This window comes from Salvelinus sp. IW2-2015, linkage group LG2 (assembly GCF_002910315.2).
Source record: "Salvelinus sp. IW2-2015 linkage group LG2, ASM291031v2, whole genome shotgun sequence".
Taxonomy (NCBI): domain Eukaryota; kingdom Metazoa; phylum Chordata; class Actinopteri; order Salmoniformes; family Salmonidae; genus Salvelinus; species Salvelinus sp. IW2-2015.
The window spans coordinates 28,083,805-28,110,670 of NC_036839.1; the positions used below are offsets into that span (position 1 = coordinate 28,083,805).

Sequence of the window (26,866 nt, forward strand, 5' to 3'; positions counted from 1 at the left end):
CATGTGTAATAATGTGATTGTGTATGTGATTGACTCTACATACAGGAATGAGAGAAAATGTATAGGGGTACTCACAGTGCTTGGAGGGGAAACATTCAATGTGCCAGCGGGCACATGAGACGTGGCTTCAGTTCATGTCAGGAGAGTCGACAAAGGTCGTGGAGTGGAGTAGTCATCCCCTCTTAATCAGGAACAGGAGGGACTTAGGTAAATACAAATAGCAGATACATTCCATTACAGCTGCTCCATCGTAGGTTTGGACAACAAGTTCTCTATGAAGTTAAACTCAGACATCTCAAAATTCATAAAGTCAACCACAGACTGCGCATCTCGCCCACTTGAAACATCAAAGTAGCCCAAGAAACGTTCCTGAATAAAGCCTCTGAACACCTCAACTCATGCCTCATTACCTCATTCAATCACTGCTGTGATCCCTTTCCCACACAGTGTAAGTAGCCCTCTCATTCCCATTCCCCATAATATTGTACCATAAATGTATTTATTAAATGTTTTAGGTAAAAATAATTAGTCTTTGACGAGTGTTGAAACACACTTTGTCATCTCTGTGCGTTACACGCCTATACAGTTGGTCTCCCATCCTCCTCAATTTTTCAAGTCACCAGCCTCTACTGATTCGGTTGTGTCTAAACTAAAACTACCCATCTGTACTGTCAGGCACAACAGAGTATGGGCTATTATAGATTACAACAGTCTCTCTATAATAGCCCATACTGTGGTCTACCTTGTCAAAAAATATCCACCTTTCCAGTACTAGTCTGGTCTTTACTACAAAACAACTTCAAACCATTTTGTGCGTCGTCAGCTATGTTCGAACCCCTTTCACGATTGGCCATTGATTGATTGGAAGCGGAATACAGACTTGTAAGAAGATTGGAGGCACAACTATTATACTACAGCAGCCATTGAAACAAATAATGGGCATTCAACAGCTTGTAAACAAATATGTCCTCTTAGCTTGACCCAAATGATATACAGTACATTACATACAGTACATTATTATATTTTACTTCTTTATTACTCAAAATCTCAGATATTTATATGCAGTATGTCTGACTTAATTAGGCTGAAGATATGCCTTCACTTMTGTTTAAAGGGATAGTTCACCCAAATGACAAAATAACACATTGGTTTCCTTACCCTGTAAGCAGTCTATGGTCAAATGTTTTWGCATTTGTGGAACAAATCCCACTATGGTACTGATATTACCACTTTTCGCGCATCATGTTCAAATCATCCGAAAGTATCTCAAATGAATTGTGAAGCTCAACAAAGTAACTTATATTTGTTGAGCTTCACAATTCATTTTAGATACTTTCGGATGATGTGGACATGATGCGCAAAAAATGCTAATACTGGTACCATGACTTGAATGGGATTTGCCAGGGAAACTAAACCAAATAATGGATTGCTGTCATACCATAGACTGCTTACATGGTAAGGAAACCAATGTGTCATTTTGTAATTTGGATGAACTATCCCTTTAAGTAAGAAGTCTCTTTCATGGGGTTGATCCTGTTTTAATGTAATATTTCATCTGAATGCTTTTTACTACTAATTTTATCTGAACTTTCTCCTGAATGTATTAGTCCAACATTTTTCTACAAGAAAAACATACAAAATAAACAATGACGTACTGTACATATTCACACGTTATCACACTGTCTCTCTTCCAGAGGGTGTCTTGTTCTGTACTTACATCTGAGTTGAAGCGTAGTTGACAGATGTTACAGGAAATCACTTGTTTTTTCTTCAGAGGGATGGGGACCCCAAATGTGTGGTTTATTACAGCTTTCTGCACGGGATCCATCTGGAAGACAAGAAGACAGGAGTGCAACTGTTAAGTGTCGAACCGACACTGGAGAGATAGTGAGAGCGAGAGAGAGAGAGGGGGCGAAGAGAGTGAGAGACGGGAGAGATAGAGAGATATAGATAGCTCTCTTCCATCTAACTAACACATTAGCTGGTTTCCACAGACTAGCAGCACCCCAAGATCAGTGGAGAGTGAACACCTTGAAGGAGGACAGATGGTAGCCTGGTAGTGTTCACTACCCAGTGACGCTCATCTACAGAGAAAGGTGTTAAAGACAACCAGTGCCTTCGAAAAGTATTCAGACCCCTTGACTTTTTCCACATTTTGTTCATTACAGCCTTATTCTAAAATTGATTAAATAAAAACAACTCCTCAGCAATCTACACACAATACCCCATAATAACAACAAATATTTGTATTTTTTTTTAGCAAATGTATTCAAAATAAAAAACAGAAATACCTTTTTTACATAACTATTCAGAACCTTTGCTATGAGACTAGAAATTGACCTCAGGTGCATCTTGTTTCCATTGATCATCCTTGAGATGTTTCGACAACTTTATTGGAGTCCACCTGTGGTAAATTCAATTGGTTGCACATGATTTGGAAAGGCACACACCTGTCTATATAAGGTCCCACAGTTGACAGTGCATGTCAGAGCAAAAACCCAACCATGAGGTCGAAGGAGCTCCGAGACAGGATTGTGTCGAGGCACAGATCTGGGGAAGGGTACTAACAAATTTCTGCTGCATTGAAGGTCCCCAAGAACACAGTGGCCTCCATCATTCTTAAATGGAAGAAGTTTGGAAACACCAAGACTCTTCCTAGAGCTGGCCGCCCCGGCCAGACTGAGCAATCGTGGAGAAAGGCCATGGTCAGGGAGGACTGAATGGTCCTCCCACACAGATAGTGTGGTGAAGAAGGTGCAACAGCGCCTATTCAACCTCAGGAGGCTGAATACATTTGTCTTGTCACCTAAAACCCTCACAAACTTTTACAGGTGCACAATTGAGAGCATACTGTAGGGCTGTATCACCGCCTGGTACGGCAGGACACCTACAGCACCTGATGTCACAGGAAGGCCAAGAAAATCATCAAGAACAACAACCACCCAAGCCACTGCCTTTTCACCCCACTACCACCCAGAAGGCGAGGTCAGTACAGGTGCATCAAAGCTGGGACCGAGAAACAGAAAAACAGCTTCTATCTCAAGGCCATCAGACTGTTAAACAGCCATCACTAACATAGAGAGCCTACATACAGACTTGAAGTCATTGGCCACTTTAATAAATGGATCACTAGTCACTTTAATAATGCCACTTTAAAAATGTTTACATATCTTGCATACTCATCTCATTTGTACAGTATACTGTATTATTACCATCTATTGCATCTTGCCTATGCCGCTCGTCATTGCTCATCCATATACTTATGTATATATTCTTATTCCATTCGTTTACTTAGATTTCTGTGTATTAGGTAGTTGTTGTGGAATTGTTCGATTACATGTTAGATATTGCTGCACTGTCAGAACTAGAAGCACAAGCATTTCGCTACACTCGCAATAACATCTGCTAACAATGTGTATGTGACCAATAACATTTTATTTTATTTGACCAAGAACCTGATGGTCACTCTGGCAGAGCTCTAGAGTTCCTCTGTGGAGATGGGAGAAACTTCCAGAAGTACAACCATCTCTGCAGCACTCCACCAATCAGGCCTTTATGGTAGAGTGGCCAGATGGAAGCCAGTCCTCAGTAAAAGGCACATGACAGTCCGCTTGGAGTTTGCCAAAAGGCATCTAAAGGACTCTCATACCATGAGAAACAAGATTCGCTGGTCTGATGAAACCAAGATTGTACTCTTTGGGCTGAACGCCAAGCGTCACATCTGGAGGAAACCTGGCACCATCCCTACGGTGAAGCATGGTGGTGGCAGCATCATGCTGTGTGGATGCTCAGGACTTCAGACTGGGGCGAAGGTTCACCTTCAACAGGACAACATCCCTAAGCACACAGTCAAGACAACGCAAGAGTGGCTTAGGGACAAATCTGAATGTCCTTGAGTGGCCCAGCCAGAGCCCGGACTTGAACGTGATGTGCAAATATGCAAACATTTCTAAAAACCTGTTTTTGCTTCGTCATTATCGGGTATTGTGTGTAGCTTGATGAGGGGGAAAAAAATATTTGTGGAAAAAGTCAAGGGGTCTGAACTTTCCAAATGCACTGTATTTGATGCTCTCTCTCCTACCTCTTGCTAGCTCACATAGAATATTATGAAATCTGGATTACGCAGAAGAGAGAACGGATACAAAAATCTGTCAAGATGCAAGTCGTTCTTGGCCAGAGAGTCAGTTATTCTACCATTCTATCTATGCCATTAGTTATTCTATCCAATTAGAGACATGAAAAGACATGACCCAGGCAGGGGCTAAATCCATTATATAGTGGAAGAAACACAAAGTACCTGAAGAAGTTCCTAGAGTTCATGAAGGATTTCCAGTTTGGAGAGAGAGAGAGAGAGAGAGCGTGTTGCATGTGGGGTCTGAGCTATATGCACCCTGTTCTCTCTCCAGGGTCATAAATACACTTGCTTTTGATTCTTCTGAGTAGATCAAAGCTAATTGTTTGCCTGCTGTTTGCATGCCTGCTTGTATACCTTCCAGCTGTGCATTTTTTATGCATTCGCATATGCCTATATGAGCCCAAGCCCGATAAAATAAAATAAAAAGTATAATAATAATGATTGTGCCATTATACAATACATAGCCTAATAGCCTACTGCATATGTCAGATTTTTTTWATTTTTTWAAAAATGATTTGAGATGTCTTTGGTACATAATTGGTCTAGCCGATACTCCAAAATTAAACAAATTCTAGTAATCGCCTTTCAATCAAACAATCAATCAATAAAATGTATTTATGAAGCACTTTTTACATCAGCCAGTGTCACAAAGTGCTGTATAGAAACCCAGCCTAAAACCCCAAACAGCAAGCAATGCAGAAGCCTTTGAGTGTGGACTGTATTATTATGCATACTGCATGGACTGGGACTGGTTACCTTATGCTATGCTTTCTATCCATGAGTCTGGGAGAGAACGTATAGGCCTAGGCGATGCTGTTGGTTCATTGATTGTGCAGGTCGCCTTACGGATTTAGCCTACAATTATAGTGAATTTGTATTTGATTTTGAATAGCCAAGTAATAGGGCATTTTTATATTTTCATAATTAATAGGCTGACACATTACCTTTACCTACAGCTTCACCTCTGTGTGTTCAATCTCCTCTCTCTCATTCATTCCTTTCTCGAGTTCGCAAAGATAGGGGCCAGTTTAATAAAATATGTTTGGTTGTGATTTTTTTTTGTATTGATGTTCCCAAACAGATTTCACTTGGTTTCCCAAAGTAAGCACTGGATAGCTGCAGGAACAGGGTTGGAGAGCACATGCCATACAGAGTTTGGTGGAATATCACCTGTCGCACAGCGAGAGGCTGCATGCTCCTCAAAAAGTGGTTGATGCGTGAAGTAAAATAAGTGTTGTTATAAGCCCAGACATTTCTATATGCAATCCTGYGTGAAAGTAGAGTTTTGATGGTTGCCACTAAAAAGAGGAGGATCCCAGCTCTTAGTATATTTATTGCTCAGCTGCTCAGGTATAAAACCGGAGTAGCCTAACAGGCATGATTTAAACTGCGGGAAAGTGGCCTCCATTAGCTATACGAGTGGATAAGGATGACATGTCTTTTTCCCTCTGCCCCTGTTCCTACCCATTTGATAATGACCATTCTAAATCGAAAACAAATTTTACATATTAGTAAAGACAAGATTAAATTGAGAATACTCTGATGGGTGGAAATATGATCACTTCATGAGAGAACAGGGTGTGGAGCTTGAGGCAAGGAACAGAGCGCAAGATTTTTTGGTAACTTTTTCAAATAGTCAATAGCCTATAGTCACATCATATATTTTTTGATTTTGGATAATTCACAACTAAATGAGTCATATAACTCTAAATCTAGTGTATAGGACATGTTTCAAATGATCACTTTTACGCTCAACACAGCCACTTCATATGCGCACTCGCCCCAGAAAAATATTATTTGTATTTTATTCAGCTAAGTTCAATTATATCATTCTTAAAACCATATAATTATAATATAAAATAATGGCACAGACTTATAAGCAAATCCTGTCTGCTAAATGAACTAGCCTACAGACCGCTGCTCCCAAGTGGCTAGCACTAAGGCACCTCGTCTTAGTGCTAGAGGCGTCACTACAGACACCCTGGTTTGAATCCACGGGCCATGATTGGGAGTCCCATAGGGCGGCGCTCAATTGGCCCAGCGTCATCCGGGTTTGGCCGGTGTAGGACTACATTGTAAATAAGAATTTGTTCTTAACTGACTTGCCTGGTTTAATTGTTTTAATGTACAGCCTATGGCATGGCATATAGCCAGATAACATACAGTAGGCCGACTCATATTCGGTTAATCTGAAATACATTTTCTTCATATCATAATGTTTCTTTAGACATGCCTAAAATAAATGATGGATTTATTGTGATGGTGTATGGATTTATTCTACTTTTTAAAATGTACTGTAGATGTTCCAAAGGCACACATCTGCGGCTTGTATGCGTGGAGGCCTGGAGATGCTAAACATGTTTGTGTTAATTAACGGGCAATTACAATGAGACCGGCAGTAATTTGCATGACAATAACTGTCTGACAAATTTGATGACCGCCACTGCTCTACTCACACCACAACACCATACCACACTACAAGAACACAACCCTAGAAAAGTGACTTTATCTATCATTCAGTGACTGATAATTACATTCCAGTGACAAGCAGGCAGAGAGAGCTGCAGGGGTAAGGGCAGGCAGGCATGGCCAGAGCCAGGCTGTTCAGAATGGCTGTCACTGTCCAAGGAATTTCAATTACACCTTGTTGTCATCCCTTGTTCACCACATCAACGCAAATAATAGGAAATCACTTCTGGTAAACAAATAGTTAACAAATAAACCTCACAACCATAGCTGCGGGAGAAATCTGAATAATTCTTTACAATTAATAAACAAACAAAAAAGCGGACCAATATAGCCGTCTGTAGCACAGGCAATAAAAACACTGCATCTTCCTACAGCACGCAACCCCTCTCACTCTATCACTATACAGGTTCATTAAATAGAGCAGGTAAAACATACTATAGTGTAGAGTAGATACAGTATGCTATCATAAATAATCATCAATTCAGCATGTCGATAAGGCACTCAGTGTGCCAGTGTCACAGGCCTAACTAAGACTGAGGATCAGACTTAGTGTGGGAAAGAAAATGCACTAATTCATTGTGGTTGACATGTCTCTTACCAAGTGCACCTTCTCTGATGTAGGTAATCACAGACTGAAAGCTTAGCAAATTAAAACAAAGAAATTGCATCTGATGAAATGTGCAGATATTTTTTCCGCTTGCCAATTGTTCTTTCAGTGGCCTAAATATTGTGTTTCATGGATTATATAATGAAAGCAGCTGCAGAGGTAAACAAAGACATCAATTCACCATCTGTAGGTTTTGTATTCCTGAATACACTGAGTTTCTGACACCTGCAGAGCGGTTTGTTCTCAACAGGTTTATTGATTCAGAACACACAGTAGAGTTACTACAGAACAGAACAGTGATGCTGCAACAATGAAGAAATCAGCCTGGATATGTTCCAACACCATACTCCTTCTCAATAAAAGGTTTACGATATGAAAATACATATCTTTTAACAACAGAACCCTAAAGGCTGCTGGAAGCAGAACATTTATTTTATTCTAAATGTTTTATTTTTTGGAAACATTGAGAGAGATCTGTCCACCACTGTTAACCTCCATTCCTTACATTACCATTATGACTTGGAATGGCTTGGAATGTCCTGTAAGAGGTCTGTATGCTACAGCTGTCTTGTCAACTCCTTATGGTCATTGCCATGTTTAAGGAGTTGGCAAGATAGTACAAACAGATCYGGGATCAGTCTAATGCATGCAGCACTTGATACAGTTCCTGTATTTAAACCATGTTACAGAATTAGAATTGAACCTGTTTATCCCAATGGTGCTAATAACAGCCTGTCGGGATTGGGTTATAGAGCACATTTGATGTGTGTGTTCGCACGTGCGTGGGTTCGTGTCTGCGTGTATTTTTGTGTGGAGCCTCACTGTTCTTCACGCTGAGTTGATGGGCACAGACACTAATTATAAATAGACACCCGCTTGGTGACATGACCAAAATAAACATGATTCTGCTTCACAAATTGCACCCTATTCCCTTGACAGTGCACTACTTTTGACCAGAACCCATAGGGCTCTGGTCAAAAGTAGTGCACTACATGGGGAATTGGGTGCCATTTGGGATGAAACCTTAGAGGGTGAATGCCTGGACAGGAAAAGCCGTTAGATTCTGTGCTGTAGTAGCCTGGTCCCAGATCTGTTTGTACTGTCTCACCAATGCCTATGTCATTGTGTTTGGTGTGTTAATGACCATAGGAGTTGGCAAGACAGCACAAACAGATCTGGGACCAGGCAATTACTGTAGCCCTTTCAAGAGGGAACCTCGGTTGTAGTAATCATACTTCTGAAAGGCAGAATACGGAAAAGATCCACAGTGAGACTATAGCTCAAATTCTAATGTCATAGTCAGGCTTTGGAGCATAATGTTGTTTTGTTGTCACTGTGGTTTTCTAGTGTCTTCCCATTGTTTCCAACCAGACAAAACCTCAGCAGAACACTCAATAAACAAAACGSATTCTAAATCCTTCTGTTTCTGTTCTGTTCTGTCACTTTGTATCGTATATTATTCATTACACTGGGAAATATTGAAAACCTTTTTTCATCTACCCTGAGAGCTCATGCTTGTCAAATCACTTTTGTTTACACAGAATAGGCTACCGCCAACAGCACGTGTACTGTAAATAGCTTGGGCTGAATAGCTGTCTGTAAAAGGGAACAGAACTTGGCTACAGTAAAGCTAATGGCAAACAGGAGGATGAAAGATGGTAGCGTCCTAAATGGCATGACATTGCCTATATAGTGCACTTCTTTTGACCAGAGCATTGTGGGCCCTGGTTAAAAAGTAGTGCACTTTGTACGGAACAAGATGCCATTTGGGACACCATCAGTGTGTTATATTCTGAAATTCGTTTTTTATTCAAAATGTCTTGAAAAATAAATGTCCCTGGATTAACTTGTGGAAAATATTTCATGTTGGTGTCATCATTATAGTCACACTGTATAATCAACATCACTCCCACCAACATGAACTCATCAACTCAGTGCACTACCGCTTAATAGTCAACGACAGCAGTAGAGCCATTATGTCAGGTTTAGATGGGTCTGTCTCAGCTAGTGGAAGCACACTGGACTGTGCTGAGATAAACTGGAGCAAGACCTGGGTTCAAATACTATTCGAAATCTTTCAAATACTATTGTATGTTTGCTCTAGCCTTGTCTGGTGGACAGGGTTGGGACGTTTCATATGTTTCTGTTGGTTCTATGGAATCAGCCAACCTCAATCAAGCACAGATACAGTATTTTAAATGATTTCGAGTAGTGTTCAAATCCAGGTCTGAGCTGGAGACCAGCGCTGTGAGGCAGAGTGTTCCTGACAGTTTGCCGTGACCACAGGCGAAGATCTCAGTAACTTTGCTAAAGAGTGTTGTCACATCGGTCCATGGCAGGTCTGGGAACACAGGCATTAGCTGGTGAGTCCTCTTGCCTGCCTCTCAGCCCCTCTCATCAGAACAGTGTTCTGTCTGACTCTGCAGGTTGGAGAAGACATATAAATAGAATGGAAATCGGGTTAAAAAAGGGTTATTTGGCTGTCCCCATAGGAGAACCCTTTTTGATTTCTGGTAGAACTCTTTTTGGTTCCATGTAGAACCCTCTGGGGAAAGGGTTCAGCTGAAGAACCCTTTTAGGTTCTAAATAGCACCTTTTTTTCTCTAACTCTCAGTCGATTTTTCAGGATATGTCATATTTCCACCTGCCACATCAACTGTCAAAGTGAGATGTATTTTTGACAAGATAAAAGAAAGAATACATTTTTGTTCCCCCTTTAATTTTTGGAGGAGTGAAATCGATGCCTTGACGGTGGACTGCAGTGCTCTCTCTCTCTCTCTCTCTCTCTCTCTCTCTCTCTCTCTCTCTCTCTCTCTCTCTCTCTCTCTCGCTCCTCTAGCTTCTCTCTTTCCTTCTTTCTCTCTCTCATTCTGTCTCACTCACACTTCTGTTGTGCATTTGCCGTTAAGATTCTTAGGATTCAAACAAGAACACTGAAATCTAAGATCAATAAACTACAAGTACACAAGATGAAAGGACTAGCATCCAGGGGGTGCATCAATCTGCCTCACACTACAGAAACAGGAGATGGTCTCCTGTCCTATGGGACATTCTGGCTCGGGCAAGCATTACTTACAAGAGATGAAAGCAGCGATTTCTTACCGTGTTAAAATTAGGGAAGAGTCCCACAGCAGAGGACGTGTCCACTTGGTGGAAGGGCATAAAGGGTTTCATATCCAGAGTGGACTGCATCATCAGAGACGGAGTCCGCACCAGCGCAGGCAGCGTGTTGCTATGGCATGAACTTCCTGTGGAGATGGAGAGATAGCGAGAGAAAGAAAGAGGGAAATGGAGAGAGATGAGACAGAGAGATGAATAGGGATATAGATGGAGAGAAACATGGAGAGAGAGGGACAGAGAAAAGAAAAGAGAGGGAGAGAGAAAGAGGGAGATGGAGAGAAATGGAGAGAGAGAGATGGAGACAGAGATATGAATAGGGAGATAGATGTAGAGAAATGTGGAGAGAGAGAGGAGAGAGAGAGGGACAGAGAAATGGAAAGAGAGAGGGAGAGAGAAAGAGAGTGTGGGTAAAGGGAAAAACAGAGAGAGAAACATTAACACATTTGAGGGTGGTGGGATGTAGGGTTTCTATACATAACATACATAAGAAGCTAACATGCAGAGAAAAAGAGCAGCACACACTGTGGCTGTGGGGAGCGCTGTGGCAGAGAATAGTGGAAAATAACTCATCATCTCTTAAATGAAGCAGAACCAACATCTCCACTGTCTCATAGGCTAGGCTAAGAAGTGGTGTGAATGTGACAAGAATATGAGCACCTATTTGAAGTTGGTGTGCATGTGTATGGACAAGGTATGGTGTGATGTGAGTCAGCCTGGCAGGTAGGCTGGAGGAATGGGGTAGTATGTTGGGGTAAAGGGATGGATCTAGGAGAATAATTATGAGTCTGGGACTGGGGAGATGATCTGGGGCATAGGATGGGAATGGGAATAGGGCTAGAGCAGCGACCTCGAGCTGGGGCTTGCTTGGGATGGGGCTGGCTGGGGGAAAGAGGTTGGGGCTGAGAGCACGGCTCTGTGAACTGCCTAATGCCTGCCTGCATTATCCTGGGCTCTGTGAGAGAGGATGCTGCAGATGTAAACCTGCAGGGGGTTTATTCAGAATTTACAACATCATTCCCAACTAAACTCTGCTGCTTACCTGATAAATCACACAGCAGGCTAGTTATATCCTGCTCCCCACAGAACTCAAAGTTAACCTCACAATGAACATAGAATAKAACCTATAATAACCTAGATTATTCTCCCGTAAAGGGGAATATAAGCTTTTATCATTACGGCTTTCTGTCTGCCACTTATAATAATAGTATTATATACACACTGATACCCTCATCTGTAATACTGTCCAGACCATAAACAGATCATACCTGATGCAAGGCAGTTCATTGGTAACATAGTTAAATCTGCATATATCTACTTTATATATGTCAAAGTGAAATAAATGTTTTTTCTGGTTTACTTCAGACTTTCATACTGTATATATTATACTATATAAAAGCTTAATGGCCAAAGAAAGTTTATGGATCCCAGACCAAAATAAAGAATGATCTTAACTACAGTAGATAATCCACACAGAATTCAAAGTGCTCTTCTCTCCGTCTTCACTGCATATTATGCATGTTTGTTGGTGTGTGTGTGTTTGTGTGTATGTGTACAGGAGCTCATCTCAGGAKAGATTTAATAGCAGGTGAGAGGATGAGTAACAAAATTTAATTATCGGAAACCCACAAGCAGACATCTGAGTGCTGACACACACACGCAAGCACGCACACAAAAGCGCTCATGCACACACACAGATAGACACACCAACAAATAGGTGCTAATATTATTTTCAGATATTCAAAAGCAACAACATTTTTCAAAATGAAGAACAAAATAAAGCTATTGCTTCAAATCTCCCTTCATGCTCCCGAGTGGCACAGTGGTCTAAGGCACTGCATCTCAGTGCAAGAGGTGTCACTACAGTCCCTGGTTCAAATCCAGGCTGTATCACATCCAACCGTGATTGGAAGTTCCATAGGGCGGCGCACAATTGACCCAGCGTCGTTTGGCTGGGGTGGTGCGTCATTGTAAATAAGAATTTGTTCTTAACTGACTTGCCTAGTTAAATAAAGGTTCAATACAAAAAATACTTAATCATACTGTGTGCAACGCCAAGAGAGTGTAACATTTCTATCTATGGCATCTGTGTTAGTAGCTGACACAGCAGGGAAACTCTTCCAGCTAATTTCATAAAAATTWGATCATCCATCAAGAGACATTGTGATTTAATAAAGCTATGCAGGAGATCACTGTGATGAAACCAATGTTTAACATGGAGATAAATATCTACTGAGGGTCTTGACTTTATACTGTACAGTATATAGAGATGTAATGTAATACTGCAATCTATACTGGAAAAGATAACCTGTCTTGTGATCATGTTGTCATAGAAGACAGATGGTTAGAACCTCTTGTGTAGATATTTCCAGTGTTTACAATAATTAAAGGCTTCTCATTGTCCAATTGAAACCTCTTCAATACGGCCTTCTACRCTATGGCACACACACTTGTTATGTACTTAAATCACTGATGTCCACACATTCTGTAGTTTACTTCACTTGAATCCAACACCACAAAACATAAAAAAGATTGGGTAGAATACTATGTCTAATGCCATGAAACAGTAAAGGATGAAATCCCCTTTCCCAGGAAGAAATTATATAAACACGGTTGACTTTCAGTGTTAAAATTCATGGGTTTGTTTTATTACTATTTATTATTATTTATTGCATCAGTCTGATACCCATCTAAATGACTTAGCACAATGAAAATGTGTATCTTTGGAAGCGAAAACTGATTTTTTATCTGTGCTGCTTACTCAAACATGGTTATTTTGTTAACCTATAATAAAGACTATGATGAGAAACACATGCGAGACCTTTGAAACAGGCACCCCAGTTCATAGCAGTGATGTTTTTGGAGCTAACGTTTACAAAGCCGTACCAGCAACAACAAAGCAACAAAAGAACATGGTACTGTTCCAATAACACTTGTTGATTCTTTCTTATGAGAACAAACACAATTATGTCGTTATGAACATTTTATAGATCTGAAAACACAATGTAATAGATATACAGTGCTTTCGGAATGTATTCAGACCACTTGACTTTTTCCACATTTTGTTACGTTACAGCCTTATTCAAAAATTGATTAAATTGTATTTTCCCCCTCATCAATCTACACACAAAAATACGCGTGATCAAAATAATCTTGAAGCGTGGATTCCGATTGGTCAGACCAGCGATGAATGGTCCTTGTCACGGATACATCCTGTTTGAGTTTCTGCCTATAGGAGGGGAGAAACAAAATGGAATTGTGGTCAGATTTGCCGAACGGAGGGCAGAGGAGGGCCTTGAATCCATCGCGTGTTACATCTGCTCCTGCCACGCCCTCTAATTCTCACCCTGGACCTCCCTAACCTGCCACCACACCCCAGTGCTCTCTCTCTCTCTCTCTCTCTCTCTCTCTCTCTCTCTCTCTCTCTCTCTCTCTCTCTCTCTCTCTCTCTCTCTCTCTCTGTGCATGTTTGTGTGAGTGGAGAGAGGTGTGCTGGAGGCAGAGCAGATTCCCACCAGCTGCAACCTGTTCCATAATCAAGAACCCTACAAATACTCAGCTCTGTCACTTCCATGCTGCCAGATCGTAGCCTCTACTCAGTCAGTCTGCATTTCTAGCTGTTTGTTGCTGCATAGATTTTGTTATCCTGTTGTGCCTTTTTTCCCTAGCCGCACGCTGCTTTTTCTTTCTGCTACAGTCCCGTCTGCTCTCTGGTACCTGTCTCCAGTCCCCCGTCTCCTCAGTCCTGCTTCGCTGCCCTGGATCCCCGCTCTACTGCTTCATTGGATTCCGCTCCAGACCTGCTTACCCGGTTCCTAATCTCTTTTCCCTCAGCCTCAGTCCGGATTCCCTACTACCCGCCCAAGATTCCCCTGGACTGCACCCCATCTCCACTCCCGCTTTATAATAAATACATTGTTTACCTATCCTTGTCTAGTCGTCTGAGTCTGCATTTGTGTTCACCTACTCCGCCCCGCGTAGCATAGCGGAAGTTAGAGTAGCAGTGATCCAGTGTTTTGCCAGCCCGGTTACTACAATCGATATGCTGATAGAATTTAGGTAGCCTTGTTCTCAAATTTGCTTTGTTAAAATCCCCAGCTCCAATAAATGCAGCCTCAGGCTATATGGATTCCAGTTTGCATAGTCCAGTGGAGTTCCTTGAGGGCCGTCGTGGTATCGGCTTGAGGGGGGATATACATGGCTGTGACAATAACCGACGAGAATTCTCTTGGGAGATAATACGGTCGGCATTTGATTGTGAGGAATTCTAGGTCAGGTGAACCGAAGGACTTGAGTTCCTGTAAGTTGTTAAAATTACACCATGATTCGTTAATCATGAAACATACACCCCCAACCCAACCATACACCCCCAACCTTCGCACAAAGAATCCCGGTGGCTGTACCGAGTCCGACAGCATGTCCCCAGAGAGCCATGTTTCTGCGAAACAGAATGTTACAATCCCGGATGTCTCCCAGGAAAGCAACCCTTGCCCTAATTTCGGCTACCTTGTTATCTAGAGACTGGACATTAGCGAGTAATATAATCTGAAGCGGTGGGTGGTGTGCACGCCTCCGAAGTCTGACCAGAAGACCGCTCCATCTACCTCTTCTGCGGTGACGTTGTTTTAGGTCAGCCTCTGGAATCAGTTCGAATGCCTTGGGTGGTTCGAACAAAGGATCAGCTCTGGGAAAGTCGTATTCCTGGTCGTAGTGCTGGTAAGTTGGCTTCGATCTGATATCCAATAGTTCTTCCCGATTGTATGTAATAACACTTAAGATTTTCTTGACTGACAATGTAAGAAATAATACATGAAAAAAACGAAATACTGCATAGTTTCCTAAGGACTAGAAGCGAAGCCACCCTCTCTGTCGGCGCCATCTTGCCGACAGAGAAGGTAGTAGAAGCTTGAGCCTGGAGGCCAGTCCACTTCAGTCTCTGCCTGCCTGCCTGCCTGCCTGCCTGCCTCCTACCTGCCTTCCTGCCCTTCATTCACACACTGCAACACTCCCCTTCTGCCTCAGGCCAGGGCTAGTCATTAAAACTAGATGTAAGAACTGATGTACTGTATCTGTAACAGTGTCAACATGGTTGTTTATGTCTGTGGTAGTGAGAGAGTGAAGATGTGTGTCTAGTGTAGTAATGTGTTGAGAGCATGTCCTGTCTGTGTGGTCCTTACAAATAATTATCTTTCTTTCGATCAACCCATGTTGAATACTTGTACGTGATTCCTGCTCTGAAGAGCGACACATATTTTGAGTTGTTGTATTACATAAATCCAACGTATCCAAATCATATGTACCGTAAATATGTTTGCATGGTTGTCCAATTTCCCTGGTTCTGTAGTTCTATTCATTAGAATGTCATTTGAAAGAGATGTACTCGAGACAAGATAAATATTGACTATTGCTGTAGAACTCACGTCCCTTCAAAATAACTCATCAATATTCAGAATACAGAATGAATACAGCCCTGTTACCTGGGAAACTGTACTGCCAATGGTTATTAAATACCAGCGAGCTCATAAGTGGAGAATTTCAAACAGCTGTTAGTATTCTTAGTTGTTGATATTTACTTTGAAACACAAGCTTCATTTCTGGGGGTAAATCAGCAGCCTTTTCTCCAAGGAAAAACAATGATAAGAGACTGACACAAATAGCCAACAACCAAAATAATTACCGAGCAACCAGTGGTGAAAACCAGTGAGAGCCAGTGGTCTATATATACAGTATCAGTCAAAAGTTTGGGCACACCTACTCATTCAAGGGTTTTTCTTTACTTTTTACTATTTTATACATTGTAGAATAATAGTGAAGACATCAAAACTATGAAATAACACATATGGAATCATGTAGTAAACAAAAAAGTGTGAAACAAATCAAAATATATTTTATATTTGAGATACTTCAAAGTAGCCACCCTTTGCCTTGATGACAACTTTGCACACTCTTGGCATTCTCTCAACCAGCTTCACCTGGAATGCTTTTCCAACAGTCTTGAAGGAGTTCCCACATATGCTGAGCACTTGTTGGCTGCTTTTCCTTCACAATGCGGTCCAACTCATCCCAAACCATCTCAATTGGGTTGAGGTTGAGTGATTGTGGAGGCTAGGTCATCTGATGCAACACTCCATCACTCTCCTTCTTGGTCAAAAAGTGCTTACACAGCCTGGAGGTGTGTGGGGTCATTGTCCTGTTGAAAAACAAATGTTAGTCCCACTATGCGCAAACTATATGGGACGGCGTATCACTGCAGAATGCTGTGGTAGCCATGCTGGTTAAGTGTGCCTTGAATTATAAATAAATCACTGACARTGTCACCAGCAAATCACCCCCATACCATCACTCCTCCTCCTCCGTGCTTCACGGTGGGAACCACACATGCGGAGATCATCCATTCACCTACTCAGCGTCTCACAAAGACACGGCGGTCGGAACCCCAAATCTCAAATTTGGACTCACCAGACCAAAAGACAGATTTCCACCAGTCTAGAGTCTTGGCCCAAGCAAGTTTCTTCTTATTATTGGTGTCCTTTAGTAGTGGTTTCTTTGCAGCAATTCGACCATGAAGGCCTGATTCACGCAGTCTCCTCTGAACAGTTGATATTGAGATGTGTCTGTTACTTGAACTCTGTGAAGCATTTATTAGGGCTGAAATCTGAGGTGCAGTTAATTCTAATGAACTTATCCTGTGCAGCAGAGGTAACTCTGGGTCTTCCTTTCCTGTGGTGGTCGTCATGAGAGCCAGTTTCATCATAGCGCTTGATGGTTTTTGCGACTGCATTTGAAGAAACTTTGAAAGTTCTTGAAATTTTCCACATTGACTGACCTTCATGTCTTAAAGTGATAGCTGTCGTTTCTCTTTGCTTATTTGAGCTGTTCTTGCCATAATATGGACTTGGTATTTTACCAAATAGGGTTATCTTCTGTACACCACCCCTACCTTGTCACAACACAACTGATTGCACAACGCAATATGAAGGAAAGAAATTCCACAAATTAACTTTTAACAAGGTACACCTGTTAATTGAATGAAGCTGGTTGAGAGAATTCCAAGCGTGTGCAAAGCTGTCATCAAGGCAAGGGTTGGCTACTTTGAAGAATCTCAAATTTGAAATACATTTGTTTATTTGTTTAAAAGGATCGGACTGTTTTTTTCAATTTTCGCATAAAATGACATACCCAAATCTAACTGCCTGTAGCTCAGAACCTGAAGCAAGGATATGCATATTCTTGATATCATTTGAAAGGAAACACTTTGAAGTTGGTGGAAATGTGAAATTAATGTAGGAGAATATAACACATTAGACCACATTTTTTGGGTTACCACATGATTCCATATGTGTTATTTCATAGTTTTGATGTCTTCACTATTATTCTACAATGTAGAAAATAGTAAAAAAGAAAGAAAGACCCTTGAATGAGTAGGTGTGTCCAAACTTTTGACTGGTACTGTATGCTTGGCATCGATGACTGTACTGACTTAGAACAGTGAGCAGATGCTTGTCTGAATGCTGTCAGATGCTGTGAAAAACACATTTGATTCTCGTGAGAAAATCTCACTAGAGTGCAGCGCCATGAAATGCTACTTCCATTGAGGTGTTCAGTCTGAAATCGAGAGCGTTCAAAACTTCAAACTTTGCTCCCTCTCCAACACAGGTAAGTCTGTTTGATCAACATCCAGCCTACCCGTATATTTTACCTTGACTGTGGTTGCATATCAAATGGCATCCTATTCCCTATTTGGTGCATTACTTTTGACCAAAGCCCTCTGGTTAAAAGTAGGGCACTATATAGGGAATGGAGTGCCATTTTGGTCACAGCCTGTATTTTCAGAGAACACTATGTTCTCATGGGTGGAATGTAAACATTTTCATAATTTCATAATTAATAAACATGATTGTTTTTTAAAACGGTGTTTCTATGATAAACAGTTTTGTTATATTTCAGTTATCTGTGATGTATTAAAAGTGTAATATTGGGATGTCAACTCAGAATTGAATACATTTCAACTCTATATCTGATATGTAAGCCCATAACCATGTGTGTGAGGTGTATACTTTTGTTTCAAAGTAGATTTATTTAAGTCTACTAAGAAACACTCTGTGTGACCCTGATTTAGCCCACTGCAGTACTAATATGCTTATGTAAAAAATAAGTTAGGAGGATCCCCTCCTGCTGTTAGTGTTATGATGCCTTATGGAAAGACTTCAGAGGTCCACTGCAGAGATCCTTAATGGCTCATTTAATCTTTAAGTCTGATGCTGCTTTCTCAAACAGCCAGACTCAAAGAGTCTAGTCAGAGAAAGGGAGAGCCAGAGAGAGAGAGAGATAGAAAGAGAGAGAGAGAGAAATTTGGAAAGAGAGAGAGAGAGAGAGAGAGAGAGAGAGAGAGAGAGAGAGAGAGAGAGAGAGAGAGAGAGAGAGAGAGAGAGAGAGAGAGAGAGGAGAGAGAGAGAGAGAGAGAGAGAGAGAAGAGAGAAAGAGAGAGAGAGACGCAGAGAGAGAGAGGTAGTGAGCTCATGGGCTCCTGAGTTCTTCTGCAAAAAGATAGAATTACAGTTTCATAAATGTATATAAACGTGAATTCTTTGGCAAGGACTTATTCAGCATACTAAACTCAACATCACAACCTTCAATACAAATCAAAATTCCAAACCTAAAACCTTGATTTTGGATAAAATTACTTGAATGGACTATTACTACTAAGGACTATCAAGAAAAAACATCTAACAAACCAAACCCTGCAGAAGAAACACAGCGGAACCTGGAAATACCGTCCAACACAACACTGAGTGAGTATTGTTCAGTCTGAACCTACTTCTGGAGCTAAAAAGTAAAAGACAATCTCTAGGTAATTTTGTTATATAAATCTTAATAAATAAGGCTACTTATATTCTGACCTACCAAGCTGCTAGGACAGAACTGACATCGCTGCAACTTCAATTAGCACTGAAGTGTGAAGTGAGAGGTGTGCAAATTCTTGAGCCTAACAATGGAAGGAGAGTTTCACAGCACCCCCCACCCAAATGCAGAGGCCTTTGAAGCCCCCGTGGCTTATCCCTTATCCCTGTCATTACAATACAGTACTATATATATATATATATATATATATATATATATATATATATATTAAAAATAACACTGCATGAAATAAGTACAAAAACAATATCCTCAAGGACAGTCCAGAGACACTATTTGCTGAATGCTACAAAGAGGGGAACGTAAGCAACTTCATTTTCCACACAGGGTATCCCCTTACATGGCACAGTGCTATAAGAGCACATTACCCCTATATCAAGAGAGAGGGTATTGGCCCAGGGTGGAAACTCAGAATACTAGACATTGAGGAAATTGAAACAAACTCTGTCAACGTGTACAAGTCTGGGACAGTAATGGTGCAGGGCATCCTCACGCAGTTCCAGCAGGACTTTTACGGGATCAAAGTGTAACGCTCGTCTTCCTCCTCTTCTGAGGAGGAGTAGTAGGAAGGATTGGAGGACCAAAATGCAGCGTGGTGAGTATTCATATTTTAATAAAGAAAATGAACACTGAACAAAAACGAAACAGTCCCGTATGGTGAAAAACACAAACACAGGAACAATCACCCACAACCCACAATGACAAAACAGGCTACCTAAATATGGCTCCCAATCAGAGACAACGACTGACACCTGTCTCTGATTGAGAACCATATCAGGCCAAACACATAGAAACAGACAAACTAGACATACAACATAGAATGCCCACTCAGATCACACCCTGACCAAACAAAACAAAGAAACATACAAAGCAAACTATGGTCAGGGCGTGACACAAAGAGAGAGCACAGCAGGAAAAGCTCTCTCTCTGTGATGACTCCCCCATCCTGAGTGAGTCTGATCACACCTCTTCAAACTGTTCTGCAGACAAGGATAGCACTGAACACACCCAGGTCCACAACTGCACTGTTCCTCCATCATTGAGAGAGATACATTCACAGAGCTGGAGAGAGACATGGTGGAGTTCAGAGAGCTAGTACACACAATCCAGACAGAACAATCCCACAAAACAGACCAGCACAACTGCTAATTTGGTATAGAGCACACCTAACCAACTCTCTTAAATTTGACAAAAAAGGACCATTTTACATCTGGCTAGAAATAATAAGGAAATGATCTCAACAGAGAAAAATGTCCTCATGTGTGCTACCTATATCCCCCTATTAGAATCCCCATACTTTAATAATGACAGCTTCTCCCCGCTAGAGGGGGAGATCAACAATTTCCAGGCCCTGGGACATGTACTAGTCTGTGGCGACATAAATGCCAGAACTGGACAAGAACCTGACACCCTCAGCACACAGGGGGACAAACACCTACCTGGAGGTGACAGCATTCCCTTCCCGATATGCCCCCCTTGACACAGCTATGACAACATAACCAACACAAATGGGTCACAACTCCTGTAGCTCAGTCGGACACTGGGTATGTACATAGTCAATGGTAGGCTTCGAGGGGACTCCTATGGTAGGTACACCTATAGCTTATCTCTTGGCAGTAGTACTATATACTACTTTATCACTGACCTCAACCCAGAGTCTCTTAGAGTGTTCACAGTCAGTCCACTGACACCCCTATCAGATCACAGCAAAATCACACTCTACTTGAACAGAGCTATGCTCAATCATGAGGCATCAAAGTCAAAGGAATTGAATAATATTAAGAAATGCTATAGATGGAAGGAAAGTTGTGTGGATATCTACCAAAAAAACTATTAGGCAACAACAAATTCAATCCCTTCTAGACAATTTCCTGGACAAAATGTTTCACTGTAATAGTGAAGGTGTAAACTTAGCAGTAGAACATCTAAACAGTACATTTGACCTTTCAGCTTCCCTATCAAATCTAAAAATGTAAAGCATACAACCTAAATAAACAAAAAAATTGACAAATGGTTTGATGAAGAATGCAAAAACCTAAGAAAGAAATTGAGAAACCTATCCAACCAAAAACATAGAGACCCAGAAAACATGAGCCTACGCCTTCACTACGGTGAACCACTAAAACAATACAGAAATACACTACAGAAATAGAAGGAACAGCACGTCAGAAATCAGCTCAATGTAAATGAAGAATCCATAGAATCTAACCACTTCTGGGAAACATGGAATACTCTAAACAAACAACAACACGAAGAGTTATCTATCCAAAACAGAGATGTATGGATAACCAACTCCTACAATATTTTTGGCTCTATAACATAGAACAAAGAACAAACAGAAAAAACATATACATGATCAAATACAAATGTTAGAATCAACTATTAAAGACTACAAGAACCCACTGGATTCTCCAATTACATCGAATGAACTACCTGGCCTGATGACTCCTTGCTGTCCCCAGTCCACCTGGCCCTGCTGCTGCTCCAATTTCAACTCTTCTGCCTGCGGCTATAGAACCTGACCTGTTCACCGGACGTGCTAACTGTCCCAGACCTGCTGTTTTCAACTCTCTAGAGACAGCAGGAGCGGTAGAGATACTCTGAATGATCGGCTATGAAAAACCAACTGACATTTACTCCTGAGGTGCTGACCTGTTTCAGCCTCGACAACCACTGTGATTATTATTATTTGACCCTGCTGGCCATCTATGAATATTTGAACATCTTGGCCATGTTCTGTTATAATCTCCACCCGGCACAGCCAGAGGAGGACTGGCCACCCCTCATAGCCTGGTTCCTCTCTAGGTTCATAGCCTGGTTCCTCTCTAGGTTTCTTCCTAGGTTCTGGCCTTTCTAGGGAGTTTTTCCTAGCCACCGTGCATCTACACCTGCATTACTTGCTGTTTGGGGTTTTAGGCTGGGTTTCTGTATAGCACTTCGTGACATCAGCTGATGTAAGAAGGGCTTAATAAATACATTTGATTGATTGAATGAACTACAGGACAAAATACAAACCCTCCAACCCAAAAAGGCCTGTGGGGTTGATGGTATCCTAAATTACATTATAAAATATACAGACCACAAATTAAAATTGGCTATACATAAACTCTTTAACATCATCCTCAGCTCTGGCATATTCCCCAATATTTGGAACCAAGGACTGATCACTCCAATCCACAAAACCTTGGGAAAATCCTCTGCATTATCATTAACAGCTGACTCCTACATTTCCTCAGTGAAAGCAATGTAGTGAGCAAAAGTSAAATTTGCTTTTTACCAAACTAAATTATGACAGATCATGTATTCACTCTGCAAACCCTAACTGACAAACAAAACAAGACAAAGGCAAGTCTTCTCATGCTTTGTTGGTTTCAAAAATGTTTTAGACTCAATTTGGCATGAGGGCCTACTATACAAATTGATGGAAAGTGGTGTTGGGGGGAAAACATACGACATTATAAAATTAATGTACACAAAAAAAAAAAACACACACATTTCTTTTCGCATGCCCGGGGGGTGAGACAGGGATGCAGATTAAGCCCCACCCTCGTCAACATATATATCAACAAATTGGCGAGGGTACTAGAACAGTCTGCAGCACCCGGCCTCACCCTACTAGAATCTGAAGTCAAATATCTACTGTTTGCTGATGATCTGGTGCTCCTGTCTCCAGCCAAGGAGGGCCTATAGCAGCACTTAGAACTTCTGCACAGATTATGTCAGACCTGGGAAATCTCAGTAAGACAAAAATAATGGTGTTCCAAAAAAGGTCCAATTGCTAGGACCACAAATACAAATTCCATCTAGACACCGTTGCCCTAGAGCACACAAAAAAAAATACATAACTAAACATCAGCGCCACAGGTAACTTCCACAAAGCTGTGAACGATCTGAGAGACAAGGTAAGAAGGGCGTTCTATGCCATCAAAAGGAACATAAAATTCGACATACCAATTAGGATCTGGCTAAAAATACTTTAATTAGTTTAACAGAACGTATTGCCTTTCATGGTTGTGAGGTCTGGGGTCCGCTCACCAACCAAGAATTCACAAAATGGGACAAACACCAAATTGAGAATGCATGCAAAATTCTGCAAAAATATCCTCTGTGTACAATGTAAAACACCAAATAATGCATGCAGAGCAGAATTAGGCCGATACCCGCTAATTATCAAAATCCAGAAAAGAGCCGTTAAATTCTACAACCATCTAAAAGGAAGGGCTTCAACAACCTTCCATAACAAAGCCATTACCTACGGTGAAATTAACCTGGAGAAGAGGCAAGCTGGTCCTGGGGCTCTGTTCATAAACACAAACAGATCACACAGAGCCACAGGACAGCAACACAATTAAACCAAACCAAATCATGAGAAAACAAAAAGATAATTACTTGACACATTGGAAAGAAAAAACAACAGAGCAAACTAGAATGCTAATTGGCCGAATACCTGACCACTGTGACTGACCCAAAATGAAGGAAATCTTTGACTATGTACAGACTCAGTGAGCATAGCCTTGCTATTGAGAAGGGCCGCCGAAGGCAGACCTGGCTCTCAACAGAAGACAGGATATGTGCACACTGCCCACAAAATTAGTTGGAAACTGTGCTGCACTTCCTAACCTCCTGCCAAATGTATGACCATATTAGAGACACATATTTCCCTTAGATTACACAGACCCACAAAGAATTCGAAAAACAAATCCAATTTTGATAAACTCCCATATATTAGGTGAAAAACCACAGTGTGCAATCACAGCAGTAATATGTGTTACCTGTTGCCACAAGAAAAGGGCAACCAGTGAAGAACAAACACCAATGTAAATACAACCTATATTTCTGTTTATTTATTTTACCTTTTGTACTTTAACTATTTGGACATCAATACAACACTGTATATAGACATAATATGACATTTGAAATATCTTTATTATTTTGGAACTTTGTGAGTGTAATGTTTACTGTACATTTTTTATTGTTTATTCCACTTCTGTTTATTATCTATTTCACATGCTTTGGCAATGCCCTTAAATTGAAATTGAGAGAAAGAGAGAGAGAGTCAGAGAGAGAGGGAGAGAGAACTGGAGTCGGTCAGAGTCAGAAAGAGAGTTAGATACAGTATTTAAATCAGCCTGACCCAAGCTTCATGTCTGTTTCATCTTCTTGTCTGGGTCCTGGGAGGGAGGAGGGAGTCTCAGAGCAACCCCACTATCCTGTCTTTCATTGCATTGCATTGCCTTGCCTTGCAAACCCCCCTTGTGTTATGTATACCTGTTGTATTGGGGTATTTGGAGTTTGTAGACTTATTACGTGTTTGAGTTGTAACACTCAAAGCTCTGATCTCATCAGTCTCCATCTGTTTCTAATACTATCTCAATAAAGCTTCCAAGTAGGAAAAAACTACATGATGGTTGAGAGATGAGAGTTGTGACATTTTCTGCTCTGATGGAGTGAAGGGTTTGACCCCCCTGTGGTGCATTATGGGTGCTTTCGGGCACACCTCACAAACTAGCCATCATTTCCTCCCTCCCTGCTCTCCTCCACTCCACTCTGATTACAGTTGACAATGCCAAATAAAATGGAGCGTGTTGTGGAATTGCTCTTTTCCCGAAAGGCTACCCAACCCCATATCCTCTCCACCCTCTTTATCAAGGCTGGGAGCATATATTCTCTGTGACTCTGGCAAATTAAAGACAAGATGGAAACATGAATGGTTATTTATCATTATACATTATGCAGACTGTAGATGTTCAATTAGGCTTCAACAATAAGACCCTCTAGCATTTGATATCAAGAAAATACTACACAGATCCATTTGAAATATGGATATAAATAAGTATAAAATGAAAATGCTTTTATGTTATGGCAAAAAAATTAAGCTTATAATTGTTCTAAACAAGAATAGCATTATCATAGTAATAGGAGAAGATAAATAGGAATCTAATCTCGTCCTATTGTGAGAAGGGAAATGTGCCTTTGTGGTTGCAAGCCGTTAGGCATATCATATTCATTTTCAACCTTCAGTTGTTTTTCCACGGCCAGTGAAATCATATCACTAAGGAGGGAAAATAAAATTATAGGATTACATTCCTTGTGTATTACACTGTTAGCTAAGGTTCATGGCCAGCACATCTTAGGATAGAAGTTTCGACTAGGCACTGATCTAGAATCAGCTTGCCCTCCCCAAATCCTAACCTTAACCATTAGAGTAGAAAATCAAATCTGACCTTAAATCAGTGTCTTGGGGCAACTTTATTTTACTCCGGTCAGGACATAGCTACACACAGCTATTATTGGAAGGCTGTCGACCCAGGCATCTATTCCTTTTATAAACAGTTAATGTATTTTATAATGAGTTTGGCTGTTGTCAGGGCTCCAGGGGCAAAACATATATATGTGTGACACAGTCCCACACAGATGGTGACATAGATGGGGCCAAGGCCGAGGGCCAAGACATGAGGGTTTGTTTCTCAATGGGGAAAATGATCTGTCTAAGAATCTGTCTTTGCCAAGTGAGACTGAATCACAACTCTAATTCATTATCTTGGAAGCACAACCTATGGACCAGTTGTGTGTAACGAGAATTTTATGGGGAAAGGGACATTGCCTATCAATAATCTTCTTGGTTGGCTCACTCTCACCCTGGGTTGCAATGGTGGTAAAAAAGCCAAATGCTTCTCATTCTCTGTTCAATCGAGCGTTCTTTCAGTGGGAAAAGAAAAACGTTTTTGCGTCGTGAAAGGTGTTCTTTCGAGGCTTTACCATCGAGTCCCTCCACAGCCCTAGACATTGACCACTTAGTGATGACACCTCTTAGATGTGGATCAGGGCAACTATTGATGCTTGTGGCTATTCCAACATGATTAACATCTACAGGTTAAGGACTGAGCAGATCCATTTCAGAGATGTCATTGCTTTGGCTTTGAGTGTGTGTATGTGTCTGGGTACCAGTGGAGGCTCCACAGAGGACGAAGAAGAGGACCATACTCCTCAGTGAATTTCATAAAAATATTGAAACATTCAAAAAATATCCTATACTAAATATATTCACCTTACCAAATAATTGATTAAAACACACTGTTTTGCAATGAAGGTCTACAGTAGCCTCAACAGCACTCTGTAGTGTAGCACAATGGTGTAGCTGGAGGACAGATAACTTCCATCCTCGTCTGGGTACACTGACTTCAATAATAAACCTAGGAGGCTCATGGTTCTCACTCCCTACCATAGACTTACACAGTAATTATGACAACCTCCGGAGGACATCCTCCAACCTATCAGAGCTCTTGCAGCATGAACTGGCATGTTGTCCACCTAATCAAAAGACCAGAGAATGAATCTAGTACTGAAAGCATAAGCTACAGTTAGCTAGCACTGCAGTGCATAAAATGTGATGAGTAGTTGACTCAAAGAGAGAGAAAGACAATAGATTAACATTTTTTAACAAATTAATTTCAAAAAATTAAGGAGGAGCAAGAGAGAGGGAGAGAGAGAGATACCTAACTGTACTTAGGTAGCAAATACAGCTAGCTAGTTTAGCCTTCTCAAACACCCGGCTCAAACAGAAGGCTGCTATGTTAGCTAGCTGCCTATGACTATCCAACACTGGAACTCTTCCAAGT

The 26,866-nt window shown here is 41.1% G+C and overlaps 1 protein-coding gene across 1 annotated transcript in view; it reads right to left on the reverse strand.

Moving 5' to 3' along the window:
* Nucleotides 1–26,866, reverse strand: part of LOC111977621 (zinc finger protein 385B) — a 174,188-nt gene that overhangs the window by 41,498 nt on the left and 105,824 nt on the right. The window contains exons 3-4 of the mRNA XM_070448248.1: nucleotides 10,314–10,459; nucleotides 1,718–1,828 (exon numbers count right to left, since the gene is read on the reverse strand). Coding sequence (XP_070304349.1) covers nucleotides 1,718–1,828; nucleotides 10,314–10,459 — 257 coding nt within the window. The remainder of the gene's footprint in view (nucleotides 1–1,717; nucleotides 1,829–10,313; nucleotides 10,460–26,866) is intronic.